General features: G+C 40.3%; 1 protein-coding gene across 2 annotated transcripts; it reads right to left on the bottom strand.

The window, feature by feature from the left end:
- Positions 1-83: 83 nt before the first annotated feature.
- Positions 84-18,230, bottom strand: ERCC5 (ERCC excision repair 5, endonuclease). Of its 2 annotated transcripts, none has more exons than XM_071742711.1 (16): positions 18,119-18,230; positions 17,022-17,139; positions 16,269-16,444; positions 15,590-15,705; positions 15,384-15,476; positions 14,568-14,628; positions 13,344-13,487; positions 12,253-12,460; positions 11,038-11,967; positions 10,418-10,650; positions 8,733-8,852; positions 6,706-6,919; positions 3,983-4,127; positions 2,988-3,188; positions 2,018-2,102; positions 84-692 (listed from the first exon to the last, which is right to left on the bottom strand). In XM_071742711.1, exons 2-16 carry the CDS (start codon positions 17,107-17,109, stop codon positions 198-200), a joined length of 3,309 nt encoding a protein of 1,102 aa, XP_071598812.1. In that variant the 5' UTR covers positions 17,110-17,139; positions 18,119-18,230; the 3' UTR covers positions 84-197. The 2 variants fall into 2 exon arrangements, with proteins under 2 accessions (XP_071598812.1, XP_071598805.1); XM_071742704.1 differs by having other exon boundaries at positions 15,584-15,705; positions 18,119-18,208.
- Positions 18,231-18,512: the final 282 nt, after the last annotated feature.

Below are 18,512 nucleotides of genomic sequence, written 5' to 3'. Positions count from 1 at the left end.
TAGGTTGGACTTTGTAGGAGCAAGTGTGCTACAATTGTTTTTTCATTGTCTAATCCCCCCCCCAGTAAGTTCTGGACACAAAATTCATTATAAATAGGGATAATTTATTATTTATCAGAATTCATTAGAATATTTACAAAGCTTAAGGCATTAAAAAAACTGTGCCCACAGTCTCACATTTTTAAGACCTTTTTTCTTTAATTTTTTTTCTTTTTATTTCCTCTCTTACTCTGCGATTTCCTTTTTCTGCCTTCAAACACAGATTTGGCAGTCACCATGACTACGTTTCCCTGTTCTTCATCCTCATCACTTGAACTACTGCACCCCTTCTCCTTATGGTCTGCTCCAGAGACATTTCTTCTCTTTTTGCTCTTGCTTAAATGTCTGTTTTCCAGCTGCTCTGCTGAAGAGTCACTAGAAGTTTCTGAAAGATGCAAACTCCCAATAAAACCCCCTCCATATAAATGTTCTTTTCTGGAATCTGAATGTTTTCTTCTCTTTCCACTTTGGACTTCTGTTGCCCCAGTTTGATTATTTTCACAGTCTGTAACAGCAGCAGCCTCCCCAGTTTCATCAGCTTCTTCTTTTTCCTTTCTCTTCAGACAAGTCACAGCCCTGCGCAGCCTCTGACTTTTAATAGCTTGTTTTTCATGCTGTGCTAGTCTGAAGAATGAATCAATTCGAAGCTGAGTCTGTCAAAAATAAAACAGAGAAACACCTTTAGATGTTTTTGTGATGGTAATTCAGTTGTTATCTCATCTATACTATAATGCATCCCAAATTAAAGTAGTGCAAAGGGCTAATGAAATTAATATGCATGCAAATAGATGTGAGCAGTCAGATGCATTATTATAGTTATTATAAATTATGCAAGAAGAACCTTCAAAGAGAAACTAAATAATAAGCTAGCTGAATTTTATAAACGTGCTGATGATGATCAGAGATGTATTGCTACTTCCAACCCTAAGACAGAGAATCTCTGTAGTGCTCTTGAGTATGTCCTTACAAACACATCCTCTGGTTCAAGCTGTTAAAACAACAGAATGTTTAGTAAGCAAATGTTCTAAGTGCACTCCACATCTGCACATGCTCGTGCAATAAAATGCAGGCATTTGACTCAAGCTCATCACACCACATGCTGCTACAGCACAAACATTTAAAAGTAGAACCAGAAGCAGTCACAAAAAGGAGTCTGTTATTCAGCTACAGCTTGGCTTGCTGTTGGGACTGTTTAGTCCTCTGTATTCTCCCTGAAGTCTAAGATGCTTCCAAAGGATGCTCCAGTTAACCAGATTTAACTATATGGATTTAACTACAGGTTTGGGTAACTCTCACTCCCTTGAGGGGCAGAGAGAACAAAGAACACTGGTTGAGACTATATATCTATCTTGCTTATGGGGAAAAAAAAAAAAGCTATCTTGCTTATGACCCTAGGTGATGAGTTTTGCAACCAACTTTCACAGTATCACAGTATGCATCACTACTCACTTTAAAGCTTTTAACAGTTGACAGAACATTTACTTGGAAATTAGAGTATTATTGTTAATGGACATTTTTTCAACAGTTCAGCCTGCACTTCTAAAAGGGTACGGATGGTCTCCAACAGTCAGTCTCACTTCACCAAAATCTCAGGGGCATTTTTTTTTTAAATAAATCAGTTGTAGAGACAGCATACTGTCTTTTAAAAGGACTAAATGTTCTTGAACTACCAGCAGTTTCAGCTACATCCAGAACAAACAGCAATGCAGACTTGAGATAGACACTTGATAACAAAACTTGAAACCAACAACTGAAATTACATATAGTGCCTCACTGCACACCCAAAACATACAGAAAGTAAGCCTAGAGAAGTTTAATGACTTTAAATGCATACATATATGTAAAGCTAAAAAAGAAAAATTTATGGCAAAATCCCAGTTTCTGAGAGAAATATTTTAGATTGGCACCTTGATGTTCATTAAAATGCTTCTCCTACAATTTACCAGTTATGCTTAAACCATAGAGTTTTATACTTTACCTGCTGCAAGTTCAGCTGTTTTATCACAGGCAAAAGGATTTCATCTACCTTTGTTCTAGTCCAGCCAAAGTGATCATAACAGAAAGTAAAGAAAGTTAAGGAACTTTACAAAATGGCTATTACCAATATTTTGTACATACACAAAGAAAATTCCTCACATAAAGTATTTCTGAAGAAAAGTGCCTCTACTTCAAAGCTTTTTTTCTAACAAAACCATAGAAAATAATGTGTTGCAGATCACTTACATGGATGGCTCCTGTATTATGCTACGTATCTAAATCAAACTGTTACATCTCTGATATTTACAGACCTTTTTCTCTGTCACCATTTTTGAACATATTTCAGAGAAGACAGAACTCATTTTGGTTATATGCTACTGCTATCCAACAAAATATCTGTACACAGACCTTATTTTTACATTTCCATACACTGAAAGTGTTTCACTTACTGTTTAGAAACACTATTAGCTCTGCATGCATAGCCATCTTATATTCAACAATTTACTGCAGTTCAAGCTGCAAGAGATACAAGAAATCAACATTACAGAAGGAAATGCAGTGAATAATCAGGGATAAAGAGCAGGCTGAACCACCATTTTTGACCATGTTTTGAAACTTGTTTGTGAAAGATGGGAAGCATACATCAGAACACTGCAATAGAAATAGGCCCAGCAGAGTTACAGAAACATCACAGCACAATGAGCTATGAGACTCTCTTTGCATGCCCCATGAAGCAGCCCACTTCCCCAGGAGTGCAGAGCAGCCCCCAGTGCCACACATGCATAGCTGCATTCCCTTCCATTCCAGAGCTGGTATCATTGCAGGAAAGAGCATGCAGACAGGGAGGAGGGGCCTTCATATCAATAAGATGTTAGGAATTTGACATTTTATTACTGACTCACTAACAAACCTTATGAACTTTTATCTGAGTACTTTTAGCTAACAAGTACTGCCATAAAGCAAAAGGATATTCTCTGATCTGCTCTACATCAGGCTTTCCCCAGGTGAATGAACCCCTTGACTCATCCACCACAGGCTTCAGGTATGCTTCTGCCACTGCTGGATTTGGGAAACCTGAAGAAAGCTGCAGCTCCCTCAGCTTCTTCTTGACTTTGGTATCGTGTGGATTAGGTCTCACTTTCTTATTTTTCTGAGCTTCATTCCACCACTCACTGAAAAACAGAGAGAAGTATTAATGTGCCTCCATAAAATATAATTTGGAATATCAAGAGCCACTGTGCTAATTTCAGTAGCCTCAGTCTCCCTCCTTCAGTTACTACACAGGATGAGGCAGGAAATTTCCAAATAAAAATGGCCAAAGTGACATATAATCTGCAAGTAGAAAAGATGCAACATACACAGTAAATGCAGCCATTTTAAGCCACAGGAGCAAACATTTCCTGGGTGTCCCATAAGCTGACAAACAGAAGGCCCTAAATTCAGCTTATTTAGAAAGGGTCTTCCACACATAATAATTTTTGTTACACAAAGATAAAAAAAAAACAATAACCATCCTTGCCAGTGCCAACCTGGCCCTCTTCAAATCTTGTTCTTTCCCACAGCCTACCTGTCTGTCTCTTTCCAGGCCATCCATTCCTCACTCATCAAGTCTTTTTGTCTCTATGAACAAGCTACAGCACCTCCTCACAAACTCTGGGAGAAACAACCTCCACTCCACTAGGGATCCAGGTCTGCAATGAGCTCAGAGGCAGTTGCACAGTTCTACAGCTGTTCTATTGTCTTCATCAGTCTCTCTGCAATTGCTGTATCAACATGTCACCTTATTTTCTTGCTATTTAAAACAGTGATACAATGAAGTCACATATTTTACAGTAACCTTAGTTTCCTTCATGATGCTCACGTTTTGTTTTATGCTTAAGCAGCAGAAAAGTATATTCATATTATAATATGAGTATAATACTCGTATTATACAAAGATAAAAAAGCAAAATATGACAAAAGCATACGCAAATCTTAAGAGAGGTTCCAATCCATGTCCAGGAAATTCATTTAAAATCTCCATTGCTGTTACAAAGCCAACATTTGGGATGCCATCAGTGTAGTCACTTCCAAGCAAGTATGCCAAATTAATTAGCTTGTTTCGATCCAACCCTGTGAAGTGAGTAAAAAAAAAAAATAAGTTGAGTAAACTAAATAAAACCAGTGGATTCATTGTTTGCTCTCTTACAAATTAAAAAAATAATAAATTACCTGAAAAAAAAAAAAGTCATTAACTGTACAAAATTATGTTTAATTCAACATTAAAATTCCCTAAATCATATTCCAGAGCACTGTCAATACACTGCTGTTACCTCAAGTACCAGTAACTGTGTGTAGTGTGGCAAATATGTCTTGTCAAATTAAAATGCTACAAATATGAAGACAACTGGGATACTGGACAACTGAAAACAACTGGTTTCTAAAACCTAACAGCTATCATTTCACATATATTTCTCTGTTTACTGTCCTGGTCTCATCTGACACTGACCTGAATTTCATAACTTCCAAATCAGAAATAAAAGCATTCATGTTCTCAGTTCTGAATTCTAGTCCATAATATCAATGTCTCTGCTGCTCAGAAGTGTTTCCAGACTGGTAGCCACTTGCCCTGTGCTAGCCCTACAAGGAAGTAGACCAAATGGGCCTGGGAAACAGCTAAAAAGAAGGGAAGAACTCAGATGGCCACTTCTACTAAGATCTGAGGTAACCGGACTGATTGTTAGTTCAGGTTAAAAATTAGTATTAAAAAATTCAGTGAACAAAAGGTGAGGTGTGTGTCTAAGCACCCAAAGCAAGACCATCCACATGCTAGTCAGCATATCCCTCAACAGCCAAGAAAGAAGAACGGTGCAATGCATGGAAAGGAGCAGAAATACTGCAGAGGAATGTGACATGAAGACCAATTATGACTATTTTACCGCAATTAATAAAAAATAAAAGCTCTGGTTTATTACACCAATAAGAGCTCAAAACCACAAACATACTTTTACAGTAATCCCTTCCACAGCAGCACACCAAACTACATATAAATAGGGAAATAACATTTTATTCAGTTTGCTGAGAAAAGAAACCACTGACACATTATTCAAAAAATAAAAATGTGGTGAAATTTTACATGCTACAGACAGTAAAATATTATTTCAAAGTCTATAGCCTCTCTTAATTTTGAAAACGTCAAAACTCATTAAGAGTTCTGTTTAAACAAGGACGAAGAAAAAAGCTAGAAGTGGCTCATATTTTCCTTAATACACTGAACTTTAATAGTTTAACATAATCAGCAACAATTTGACTAGACTGGTACAAGAACAATCTGAAAGAAGTAAAAAAGCCCTCAGTATTAACTAAATGAAAAACCTTTTACAGAGCATATACATATGCCAGATCCTCTTCTGATACATTGTATGTCAGTGTGTCCAAAATGAACTTCCCTTTCCAGAAGACTATAATTATATAAACATCATGTTTATATAAACACGTTATATAAACATCAGAATTCAATTTTCACACCAGGTCAGAAGAGACATGCTGACATTTACCCAGGCACAGGTACCACAGTTCATAGCTCCAGCCCTCATGAGCATCACACTAAGTGTTTTAAACACAGGGGTCTGCAAAGTACAAGGGGTCATCTGGCATGAAAGCAGCAACCCCACTGAGTATCTTTATACTTTCCAAGGAAGAGCTAATCATAGAATCATAGAATCATAGAATCCTAGAGGTTGGAAGGGACCTTGAAAGATCATCTAGTCCAACCCCCCCCTGCCAGAGCAGGGCCCCCTAGAGTACATCGCCTAGGAACCTGTCCAGGCGGGTTTTGAATGTCTCCAGTGAAGGAGACTCCACAACCCCCCTGGGCAGCCTGTTCCAGGGCTCTGTCACCCTTACAGTAAAAAAATTTTTCCGGATATTCAACTTGAACCTCCTATGCTCCAATTTACACCCATTATCCCTTGTCCTATCACTGGTCACCACTGAGAAAAGCCTAACTCCATCTCCCTGACACTCACCCCTTACATATTTGAAAACATTGATGAGGTCACCCCTCAGTCTCCTTTTCTCCAAACTAAAGAGACCCAGCTCCCTCAGCCCTTCCTCATAAGGGAGATGCTCCACTCCCTTAATCATCTCAGTAGCTCTGCGCTGGACTCTTTCAAGCACTTCCCTGTCCTTCTTGAACTGAGGGGCCCAGAACTGGACACAATACTCCAGGTGCGGCCTCACCAATGCAGAATAGAGGGGGAGGAGAACCTCTCTCGACCTACTAACCACACCCTTGCTAATGCACCCCAGGATGACATTGGCCTTCTTGGCCACAAGGGCACATTGCTGGCTCAAGGTCATCTTCTTGTCTACCAGGACCCCCAGGTCTCTTTCACCTGCACTGCTCTCCAGCAGGTCAGCCCCCAACCTATACTGGGACATCGTGTTGTTCTTCCCCAAATGCAAAACTCTACACTTCCCCTTGTTGAATTTCATCATGTTTCTCCCTGCCCAACTCTCCAGCCTGTCTAAGTCTCTCTGAATGGCAGCACAGCCTTCTGGTGTGTCAGCCACTCCTCCCAGCTTAGTGTCATCAGCAAACTTGCTGAGGGTACATTCTATACCCTCATCCAAGTCGTTGATGAAGATATTGAAGCTGTGTAGGAAATACAACTTGAAAACATGTATCTAGCAAATACCTGAGGCTTACCGAGCTGGTTTTGAAAATCCACATACTGATAATATTCCACGTATTTGTTTTGACTGAAGAAATTTTTATAAACATGTCGTGCACCAAATAACCAGACGTCACTATCATCAGTGATTGTCCCAGAGGTCTGATCAGTAAGGTCCAATACAGCACACTGTGCCTCTGCCTCCATTGGAGCTTCAATATATGGAATACCAAACAGGCGGAGGAGTTCCTGTAGGATGAAGAGAAATCCCTACATATTCTGTCTGAAAAATGAGCTCCTATTATACTTCTGATTGATTGGGAACTGCAAGAATCACACTCATCTCCAGGCAGAGAGTGCCATCTAAGTCAAGCAGTGCTTGATCACACTACTACTAATAGCAGATTTTCAAACTGTGTATCTTAATTACACAAACTTACTTAAGTATTGTGCTTTCCATAACATGGAGAAAAGTCTATGCATTACAATTATGTGAGCTAGATGAAAAGCAAATGGGGGTTAAAAAGATACTAAATAAATAAAACCCAGGCATCAACTTAGCTCAGAAAATAGCATGTAAGCCTATGTAAAAGTCATATCAAGCACGAGACAGTCAGCAGACTAGTCATCCTTCAGATGGTGTTTTGATGTACATAAATTTTGATGCATTTTACACAGTTCGCTTTTATGGAATATGCTACTTAATGTCAGTTAAGTTAATGTCACACATACACACACACTAGGTTTACAGGATTGTGTTAGCTACACAATGCTGGACAAAATCATCTCTGGAAATTATTCTTTCCATGTATCCTTGTCTTCCAAGACAGATGTAATAATCACTGCAAAAGGTACAGTGTAAAATTTATTAAATATATGTGGTATGTACACACATACATGCACATACTTTATCTTTTTTTTTCACTGCAGCTGGCTTTTCTATCCTGACACAGTTAGTCTCAAGACTTAAAACTTTTACCATAATAAAAAGCAAGAGCAAAAAGTCAAAAGACTTCAAACGATAATGGTGTATCTACCATTACATGGCAAGTAATACTACAAAAGAAGTCTACTGGCTTTTAAAGAAAATTAGGTAAGAAATAACTATGAACAAATATTTAATGAAGGAAACAAAAATTAAAATCATTTTAAGACTATCCAAATCCTCCCTTTCATGCAATGAAAATAAAAGCATTTCTGTATTTGTCTTAATTGTATCAGTTCATCACATCATAGATGCAATCACTGGTCTATTATATTACCAAAAGAATCATCACAGAGTTGAAAGGGACCTCTAGACATCATCTATTACAACCCCTCTGCTAAAGCAGGATCACTTAGAGCACATAACACAGGCAGGTTTTGAATGCCTCCAGAGAAAGGGACTCCACAACCAGTCTGGGCAGCCTGTTCCAGTGTTCTGTCACCCTCACAGTAAAGAAGTTTTTTTCTCATGCTTTAATTGAGCTTCCTGTGTTCCAGGATATATTTTACAACTATGGATATGTTAAGCTCAACGCATTGTACAGCAAGTGGTCCTTGTATCAGACTGCATTACCTTTTAAACACTAATACTGAAACAGAGGTTTCTGGTGAAATTATTTAAAACCAGTTACCCAGAGAGTTGTAACAATATGGGTTTCTTGAAAGCATTTATTTTTTAATACCTAGGGATAATCACAATTTACCTAGCACCCAGATCAGAGCAATCACATACTGTCAAAAAGAGTTTGCTATCTTTTCTGCTCAGTTTGCACCTGCCAGAGAAACAGGCAAAGATCAACCTGGCCCACCCTTTAAACAGGTGCTTTAAAATGTTGATCTATTCATAGTTTCATTTTTGTAATGTTTTAATAGTTATTTAAAACTGTTGAAATTCCAGATTATCTCAATACTTGCTGTCTTTCAAATCAAACAGACTGAAAAAACAAGCTCCCAAGAGGAAAAAAGCTGACCAGTAATTAAGAAAAATTACTAACAGCTTTTGAGAAAATGTTTGACTAGAGTGGAGGGTAGGGACAAATTATTCAATATTAAATTGAAATTATTCAACAAATACTACCTGGCTTTCCAAAAACATCTGTCCTGTTACAGAAGCAGCAACACGTTCCTGCTGCTGTTTTTGAGCCTCAAGCATATTCTGCTCAGCTGAAAGATGACTTTCCAATTCTTCTAGTTCTTCCTGAAAAAATAAAACAAGATCTTAGTAATCTCAATAATGTAGTGCTTTACTTAACTAAGTATACCTAAGACTCTAATTATAATTATTTTAGTAGTATATGCTCCACTGATTCATGCCTAGAAATTGTCATAGCTTCTCGAATGCAGTAAATTGTAAGACCAGAGATAGGTCTATTCACCAGTGCTAAAACCCTATAGTTTCCCTTTGAGTTTAGAGAGATTATGGTTAAGCAAAATCTTTAAAGAAAAATGTGCTCCCACAGAATTAAATACATATATGAGAAAGCAAGGTAACAGCAGTGAAGCTGTGTCCTGGCTTGGGCCAGGATAAAGGTGATTTTCTGTCTTGTGCTTTTGCTTTCAGCTAAGTCTCCTGTAAGTAGTTGCACTTGCTGAAATTAACAGCAAGTTTCTCAGACAGTGTCTGCTTCTGGGACTGATAACACTCGATGTTTATAGTTACTGCTAGAGACGTGTGCAGAGCCAAGGACACTGCTCAGCTCTGAGGAACATTTTGCCCTCCAGAAGGAGTAAAGAGGTCCCACCTGCAGCCCTCCTTTGGGAAGGACTGGACAAGATAGATGCCAGAATTGACCAAACAGAGTATTCCATCCCATACACATCATACTCAGCATAAATTTGAGGGATCACAAGGGTCAAACCCTTTCCTGCTTCCCCTTCTTTGCCTGTTCCCTGTTTTGCTTCAGCATCCTGGGAGGATTCCGTCCATTCCTCTGCCTGTGGTCCTGATCCGTGCCAGCCCATATCTGTGTGTTCCTGCCTCCAGCTCCTGACTGCTGCCGACTCCAGGAGTCCAGCCTGGACTTTCCCAGGGCTGCCCTGCAGCCTCGGTGGTGACGTGAGAGTTATTGGGGAATAGAGGGGAGGAACATGGTATCAATTTTCCTGTATATTTGTATATATTTAGTAATTTTTTTCCTATTTATCATTACTGTTTCATTAAAGTTGTGCAGTTTAGTTTCCAACCCATAAGTCTCTCTGCCTTATTCTCTCTCCTTTCTTTATCAGGGAGAAGAGGAGGATTAATAAAGAGCATCTGTCATTTGGTTTAATTGCCAGGCCAGTGTTAAACCCTGACAGATTTATTGGCGCCCAACGTGGGACGAGAAGCGGCTGCAATGTGGCGTCCTCCTGAGGAAAAAAAGAGTGAATGCAGTTTCTCAGCTGTTCCCTTTCTCATTCAATGGCCAGTGTCCACCGAGGCTTTATACTTTTGTGGCTCTAATGTGCCAGGCCATCAAATCCACACAATCCAATAAACTTGTACCATGGCCTTGGCTCTGCACACCAGTCTCTAGCAGTAACTATAAACATCAATGTTTATCATCAAGTGTTATCAGTCCTAGAAGCACACACTGTCTGAGAAACTTGCTGTTAATTTCAGCAAGTGCAGCTACTTACAAGAGACTTAGCTGAAAGCAAAAGTACAAAAGAGAAAATCACCTTTATCCTGGCCCAAGCCAGGACAAGCTGGCCAACGGTCTTCCTTAAAAACTACCTGGGGACAGAGCACCTCATTACCAGGTGAAAACAACAAGGAGTTACCAGGTTGATGTCTTGCCACTCATTGTCTGCATCTTTACTATCGTCTTTTCTTTCAACATTCTGATCATTTGCCAACTGCACTTCATCAGACTCCTTCAGCAAGTCCTGTGTGACCACATCATGTCTGTCTGTCTCCACCTCTGGAAGTGCTGTTTCACCATGCAGTTTTCTATCACAGTTAGTAGGAATGTCAGCCTCATTACTGCTTTCAGTATCCACTTCAATAAAGCTTCCTATTAAAGGAAAATAAAGACTTCAACTTCTGCCTGTTTAAAAAAACAAACTATTTGAACATGCTTTTCATTTGGGCAAATTTTTATTCTATATGCAGTGAACAGATTTAAGAATTATGAAGCTACAGAAAGCAAGTGGCTGACCATAAACACAGCAGTTAAGCACATTCAGTAAACAGAACAACACGCTTTCTTCCTTCTCCATATTATAGATTTCAATGACAAAACATAACATCAAGGGGAAAAACACAGATTAGATTTTCTTCCTACCTCCTACATAGGTATTTTTAGATCATTTCTTAGTAAGAGAAAAGGTTGACTTCAGCTAAATATAAATACACTAAGGTCCTGTTTTCTTATCTTTTTACACAATTAGAAAGTGCATACCATCAGAATCGCTGTCTTCAGACTGTGATACCCCTTCTTGTTCCTCCTCGGGACCTCCTGCTTCTGGAAGAAGTCTAACATCCTTTTGTACCTCAGGTGCATCATCTTCTGCTTGTGAACTCACTTCCTTGGTATTTTCAGAAATTTTCACATTTTCCTCATTTCTAGAAAGGTCTGTTATTTCAGCATGGATCAAAGGCCCTGTACCAGGTTGTACAGGGGAACAGCTTAACAAGTTTGTATCCTTATCTCCCAAAGAATTTAATCCCATTTTGGAATTATTTTCTTTTTTGTCTACATCTTGGCCTTTTATCGTACTGTCAGTACAAGAATCATTTTCATCTCTGGGTGCATTACAGTCCTTGGGTATAATAAGATTTTTTTCTAACTCCTGACTCTTTTGCTGTAATTCAGCATCTTGCATAATCAGTTGGTTTGCTGAACAAATTGTAGATGTAGGTATTTTTTTTTTCTCCTTAACTTCGGGAATCTGATCTTCCTCATCAGAGCTGCTAAGCAGAAAATCTCTTATTTCTGATCTTTCTGGTGGCACTGCATCAGTTCTAACAACTTTCTCCCCTTTACTATCATCACTCAGAGCTTCCTGAATTGCCCATAATGTTCTTGGAGACACCCTGCCTTCCTCTGTTACAGACAGGTCCACTTTCAGTTGTCCTGCATCTTCATCCCCCAGTTCCTCCTCTGAGCTGCTTTCCAACATAGCTGCCTGGATAGCAATCAAAGTCCGGGGAGAGGGAGGTGCTGCCACCACACTCTTATCCTTGTCTGTCTGACACTTGTCAGAGCCAACTGGATTTGCACTAGCAGGAGATTCACTGCTTTTATTCAATTTAGAAAATTCAAGCATTTTTGATGAGGAACCTCCAGCAGTTTCCAAGTCTCTGCTTGTAGCTTCTTTTGCTTGAATACCTGAAAAAAAGTTTTTTGTTGATTTTTTTTTTTAAATAAAAAAACCCAAACTTGCTTTATACTAACATTCCATTTTTACATAATGAAATCATTGTAGAAAGAGAAATAACCAGCTTTCTATACATTTACAGACTGCTGTTAATTATGTCTGTCAGTAATGAGCATGTCATACAAAATACCTGCTACATGCACCTGTAAGCAATATTCAGGTTTTTCTTAAAAAACTGACAGCTGCAGACTGCATAAACCAAGCAAGAGCCTTTACAAAATTAAGAACTGAAATACCTTTTATCAGGATATAGTGAGAAGTGTCTTCAGAGACTACCCTCCTAGTTTCCACTTCTTTCACAAAACCACCTTCATTTTCATACTGTGTTTGGATTTCACCTGAGTGCTGCTGATTCAGTTCTTTTTGTACATTTTCTATGCACCGATTGAGGCTGCTTTTCTTAAGCAATCCCCTAAGCTGGTACTGGGAAAAGTCATTGGACTCCTTAAAAGACAGAAAATCAAGCAAGTCAGTTTAAACAAAATGCCACTAGCTGCCCTTTTTAAGCAAGTTCATTTACCACGCTCTGGAGGGGCTTTTAAGAGTTTCCTTTATGCAGAAAACATCTTTTACCTTTTGCTGCACTCCCAAGCAATAGCAACACTAGCCTGGTAACATGCAGCAATTCTCAAAGGTACCATTAAGTAGTTACAAACGCTGGCTAAACATAAAAAGATGACAATGGTGTGACCAACAAAACTTAGCTGGGTTTACAGAGCTGGTCCCTATCTTGAAAAGAACACAGTTATAACAGAATACACACGGGGATGCTTTTAAGATGATGGTTCTTAGCTTACACTTGGTCATGGACTATCATTTGATATGATATACATTGTACTTTTACAAGTAACTGCTCTGAAAAGCTTTGTAGATGTGGCACTGTTGGTTTCCCCAATTGTCTCTGAATGGCTCCAGCAACAGATCTGCCTAAGCTACAAAAGCTCCCCTAGGAACCTGAGGGTTTGGAATCCCAGCTGAGCTCATTTTCTGCCTGGTTTATCCACACCAGTTGTATGTTCTTGCAATTGAAATCTTGGGCCTAATGCTGATGAGACATGAGACACACCATGATTTTTTCCATTCTTGCCAAACTCAATTAGCTCTGCTGACTTTAGTGGAAACCAGGAGATGGGGCTCTGAATAGACACACAGGAAGGCTCTGTTAAGCTTCATTATCACACTGGGGTTTTCTCCCCTTTAATGTAACATCCCTTCTTAAATAGCCACGAGGATGAAGCTTTCCAGATGTGATACTCTTACATAGTCTTCATCTGCATTGATGGAAATGGGCAGAGTCTGAGGGCTTGAAAACTATTTTAAATATTACCTCTGGCATTGCTTCAAATAACGTTCTTTTTCGCTTTGTAAATTCTTTCATTTCAGTCAGGATCTCATGTTTGACTTCTGGAGGCAGCTTGTTGAACTCTTCTGATTCAATATCTACAGAATGAGGATTTTCACATAACTCTTCCTGTAAAAATTGAAAAGAACGTAAACCTGTATTTTATATTACAGCACAAACAGAACAATAAAATATTTACACCATCACTCCAAACAACAAAAATACACAAAAAAAATCTTTTTTGCTACTTCCTATACTGCGAAGAAAACAGTTGAAGAAAAAAAGGTAACTACTACTTAATAATGTAAAGTCCATAATTATAGATGTACAATATAGAGAGAAACTTCATTTTTTTTGTAAAAAAAACATATTTATTATAAATCAAACTAGTCGGTCCTACAGCCTCAGCTGGTCTGGTTTTATCCTTCAAAGAGGTTCTTCTTCTGAATACGAACTACCTCAAAAACAAACAGCACTTCCAAGTGTTTGGTTTTTTGCTTTGAAAAAACAGAGATAATTTTATTATTCCTTAGGCCATCTTATTAGGTTATGTATTTCTTTTCTTCCCATGAAATCAGCACATCAGAAGGGAATATAGAATTTATCTGTGAAACCTCAAAGAATGAAACGCTTCAATATAAATTCATTTTTTAAGAATCATATAAATTTTTTTGAAATATCATAGAATTGGCTGGGTTGGAAGGGACCTCAGAGATCAACAAGTCCAACCCTTGATCCACTACCGCTGCAGTTACCAGACCATGGCACTGAGTGCCACATCCAGTCTCTTTTTAAATATCTCCAGGGACAGAGAATCCACCACTTCCCAGGGCAGCCCATTCCAATGCAGTATTCCATACTGTCTTATGTGTATAAACTTATGCAAAAATGCATATGTCACTTATATGACTACAAAAAACAATTTCTTCTCCACATGTCCAGAGAAAGTAGTCAAAATAAATAAAAAACAATACAATAAATACAAAAAATTCTACTGGATTCTAGTGGAGAAAATTACACTTCTATTTTCTCATTAGCAGGAACTCATACAGAATTTAAAATTAACTTGATTGCTCAGTAAGTAATGCTATAGTAGACCTGTAACTCCAAACACCTTTTTTTTTTTCCCCAACATTTTTCCTTGTCTTTTAAGCATTTCACATGAATGATAGGATTGTTTACAGCACAGGGTAATTAGGATGCACTTACATGCAACATCTGCTTTTGGCTCATTCTTTCTTTCCATTCATTTTCCTCTTCCTCCTCCGAGCTAAAAAACACAGAGAAAAAAAAATGATGTAGATTTTTACTTAGGAAAATAAAGTTCCTATCTTAAGAAAAAGGACATCAGTCCTCCTTTCAACAATAAGTATAAATATTCACACACATATATACATACACACACATATAAATATGTACACAAATCAATAAAGTCTGAACATGAAGCAAGAATGCAAACTTACCTGTTAAGACTAGGCTGAGACAACTGCTGGTGTATAAAACATTATCTGATTCTTATTTGGGCAGCATTTTAAGTATATATAAAGATGTGCATAGTGCAATCTAACAGCCAACTCCACATTCCCTCTTAGTGTCATAAAAGATGTCACAAGTTTGGCAAGTACACACTGAAAGCCCACTTATGCTGAAGGTGCACCACTGAGAGAGGGGACACAAATCAGAACCAAGCTGCCACAACACCAGCTACCCAAGTTTGAACGATCCATTAGTCATACAGATATGGCCAGAGACTGAGATAGCATTTTTATCCTTATATATTAACCCAGTGCAGAAATTTAATCTGTGGGCTGAAAGCTCCTCCTGTTACTTTCCCACAAATAGCTTCTGTATTCAGAGCTATAATCCAAACTCTCTAAAAAAACCCAAAATAGAATATAAATTAAAGACATATACTTTATAGACAATGGAGTCTCATGGGTCAGAAGCCTTTTCAGAAGTTTTTAAAAAATGCGTTTTACACTTTTGTCTGAGTTTATTAAAGCCATTTTTCTTAATTCTACCTACCTGTTCTTCTCTTCATCCTCTAAAGAAGGCAATACATACATATCATCAATTTCTGCTCTCCGAACTTGTGTAATACTGGGGAAGGCTTCATTGCTTAGGGAAACAAAACAAACAAAAAAGAACAATCAAACAAGAAAATTCATTAACAGCTACATAAAAACTTACCTATCACTTAGAAACAAGGGGAAAATAATATTTACCCTTGCCTTTTGCCTTCAAGTGCAGTTTTGATAACCTGTCTCTTCAAAAGTGTTTTCAAGAGTTTCTCTGCAGTTTTCCTGGAATCACTGATGGCAAATTCCTTTCTCTGCCTTCGCCTAGCCTGTGAAAATAAGATTCACACCAAAGAGATTTTGCTGGATGCTGCACATTTCCAGTTCATTGTTGTTCCAATTCTATGTGCTGAGTCCACAAGCAAGTCCTAACCCATCCTATATCAATGGGAACGTAGCTCTAAATCTCTCCATGTCAGCTGCTTCTTGTGGGACTCAGGAATAGTTTTCACCTTCTGAGCAGAAATGCTTTCAAAAGTTGTCTTCAGGTCAATTCTGGAGCAAGGCTTATCACAGAATCATAGAAACGTCTGGGTTGGAAGGGACCTCTGAGATCATCAAGTCCAACCCTTGATCCTGGGTCATCTACTTCTCTGCAGTTTGGTTTCTACAGAAATCAAACCTTAATATATCAAAAGGGAGCTGCTGTATGCTCCAACAGGCAACCAAGACTGCAACTTCAAAGAACACCTCCCCAGCAGTGAATTTCAAGGCCTCCATCCTCAAGGCTCAGAAACACAAGTAGAATTAAGACCAAAATTGAAAATGACTACTTAGTAGCAGCAGAGGTACATCTTATCTTGCACTGCAATGACTCAGCAAAGGCACTTACCAAGGTTTGCCTCTTCAGCAGTGGTGCCTCTCCATCAAAAACAAAGACAGGCCGAATTCGGAAAAACAGTAACTTGCAGAGACGATGAAACAGAGTGAGGAGGTGAGCATTCCGGACAGAGCTACCTCCACGATCTCTTGCTCCCTTTATTGCTTGGTTCAACCATATGCTGATATCTTAACAGAACCATCAAGGAGGAAAAAAGTGTGCTATCTTACACATACACCATACTAATAGTTTCTATAAAGTGCACATATTTGACTAGTCGGCTTTTGCCCAAGGTTGCGGCCTTGGTTTATTAAAGCCAATATTATCTAAATACTTGTAAACTTCAGAGAGGAAAAATTCTTGCCCCTATCGCCCCCGAAAAAACCAGAGTTAAAATAACCTTCCCAGTTATATTTACTAGTAAATCTTTCCAGTATTTAACCAACTGTATATAAGAGGCAAGTTGATGCGGAAGTAACTAAAACTTCTCCACCTTACAGTCCTACTGAGAGCAGTACATTTATTCATAAAGGACAAAATCCTATAGCCCAACACTTGTGTAAGGAACCTATTTTAAAAGTCTTTTTTTCAAAGAAAAATCAAAGAGCTTAGTATTCAACATATTAGAAAATGTAAAACTTACTTATCAAAACATCATTATTTAAAATAAAAAACTAAGCACAACAGATCATACAGAAGCAAGTTAAACAGTTAAAGTAGTCTCCCTCACAAATCAGGTTCCTCAGCTTTACTTCAGAAGGATACCAACAGCAAGAATTTTCCCTTCTAGCGTTTCTGGGTTTATGGGTCTCCCAGCACATTCAAGCAGTTTCCAAAGTCCTTGAACTCCCATTGTCTTTTCTCAGCCACCTTGAGGGAGAACCTGTGAGAAACAAAAGAAGGAAAAATCCAAAAATTAGGCAACCCACTCATGCTTTATTAATGTGAATGTGTTCTTACTGGTAACAGAACAGGTCCAAGGAAGTGATTCTGCCCCTGTACTCAGCCCTGGTGAGGCCACACCTCGAGTCCTGTGTCCAGTTCTGGGCCCCTCAGTTCAGGAAGGATATCGAGGTCCTGGAGCAGGTCCAGAGAAGAGCAAGGAGGCTGTGAAGGGATCCAGCACAAGTCCTGTGAAGAAGGGCTGAGGGAGCTGGGGCTGTTCAGCCTGGAGAAGAGGAGGCTCAGGGGAGACCTCATCACTCTCTACAACTCCCTGAAAAGAGGCTGGAGCCAGGGGGGGTTGGTCTCTTCTCCCCAGTAGCTCCCAGTAAGACAAGAGGGCATGGACTTAAGCTCTGCCAGGGGAGGCTTAGGTTGGATATTAGGAAAAAATTCTTCACAGAAGGGGTGATCAGGCACTGGAATGGGCTGCCCAGGGAGGCATCCCTGGAAGCTTTTAAGGAGACGGATGTGGCACTCAGTGCCACGGTCTGGTAACCACGGTGGTAGTGGATCAAGGGTTGGACTTGGTGATCTCAGAGGTCCTTTCCAACCGGGCTGATTCTATGATTCTACGATAACCGGACCGGGCTAAGGAGCGGAGGTCTCCCCGCCGCCGCCGAGACCGGTTCCTGAGGCCTCCCTCAGCTCGGGATACACGAGAAAACTTTACAACACCGGATCAAACGCAGCTCTCCGTCCGGGCAGCCCTGGGGAAGCCTCTCTCCCCTCCCTGCGGGGACCGCCACAGCCCCGCACAGCCGCACCCTTCCCCGGGGGGAGAGCGTTGAGGCGCTACGCGGGGCGGCAGCGACCGGGGAAGATGCGGGGGTGGGCCAACCCGAAGGGGAAGCGGAGGAGAGGAAACCCGTCCGCGGTGGGGCAGAAGAAGCGGGTGGGGGCAACGGAGCCAGACTCACCTGCAGCCGGGGGACCCCGGGGCGGGGACGTGGAACAGCCGCCTCCAGCCAGGAAGCCCCCGCAGCCCCAGTACCGCCCAGCGGCCTCACAGCCCCGCCTGCGCATGCGCCTGCCCCGCAGCCCGCCGGGAGGTGCGGGGCGGAGCGACATGGCGGGACGGGGAAGGGTGGGGGACGGAGCTGAGGGATTGAGGGGCTGTGTCAGGGAGTGTGAGGAGGCGTGCGCAGGAGGTCGCTCCGCCTTTCCCGATGGACAGCACAGCTGCGGCCTCCCATGGGGGAACCCGGGAAGAGGCGCCGAGGGCGGGCGGGCTCCATGCAGGAGGCCGGTAGCTCCCCGCGGGGTGATCCTCCCCTGGCCGGAGAAGAGCGAAGTACCAAGCACCACACCAAC

This window comes from Heliangelus exortis, chromosome 1, assembly GCF_036169615.1.
Source record: "Heliangelus exortis chromosome 1, bHelExo1.hap1, whole genome shotgun sequence".
Lineage (NCBI taxonomy): Eukaryota > Metazoa > Chordata > Aves > Apodiformes > Trochilidae > Heliangelus > Heliangelus exortis.
The sequence above is the reverse complement of the archived record's forward strand: the minus strand, read 5'-3'. Positions and strand labels throughout refer to the sequence as shown.

Coding starts and splice junctions, on each gene's coding strand:
- ERCC5 (XM_071742704.1), bottom strand. CDS start 17,109: ATGGGAGTTCAAGGACTTTGGAAACTGCTTGAATGTGCTGGGAGACCC. Junction 14,629..15,383: donor GAGGATGAAGAGAAGAACAG/GTAGGTAGAATT, acceptor TGTGTTTTTTAG/CTCGGAGGAGGAAGAGGAAA. Junction 6,920..8,732: donor AGATGTTTTTGGAAAGCCAG/GTAGTATTTGTT, acceptor TTCATCCTACAG/GAACTCCTCCGCCTGTTTGG.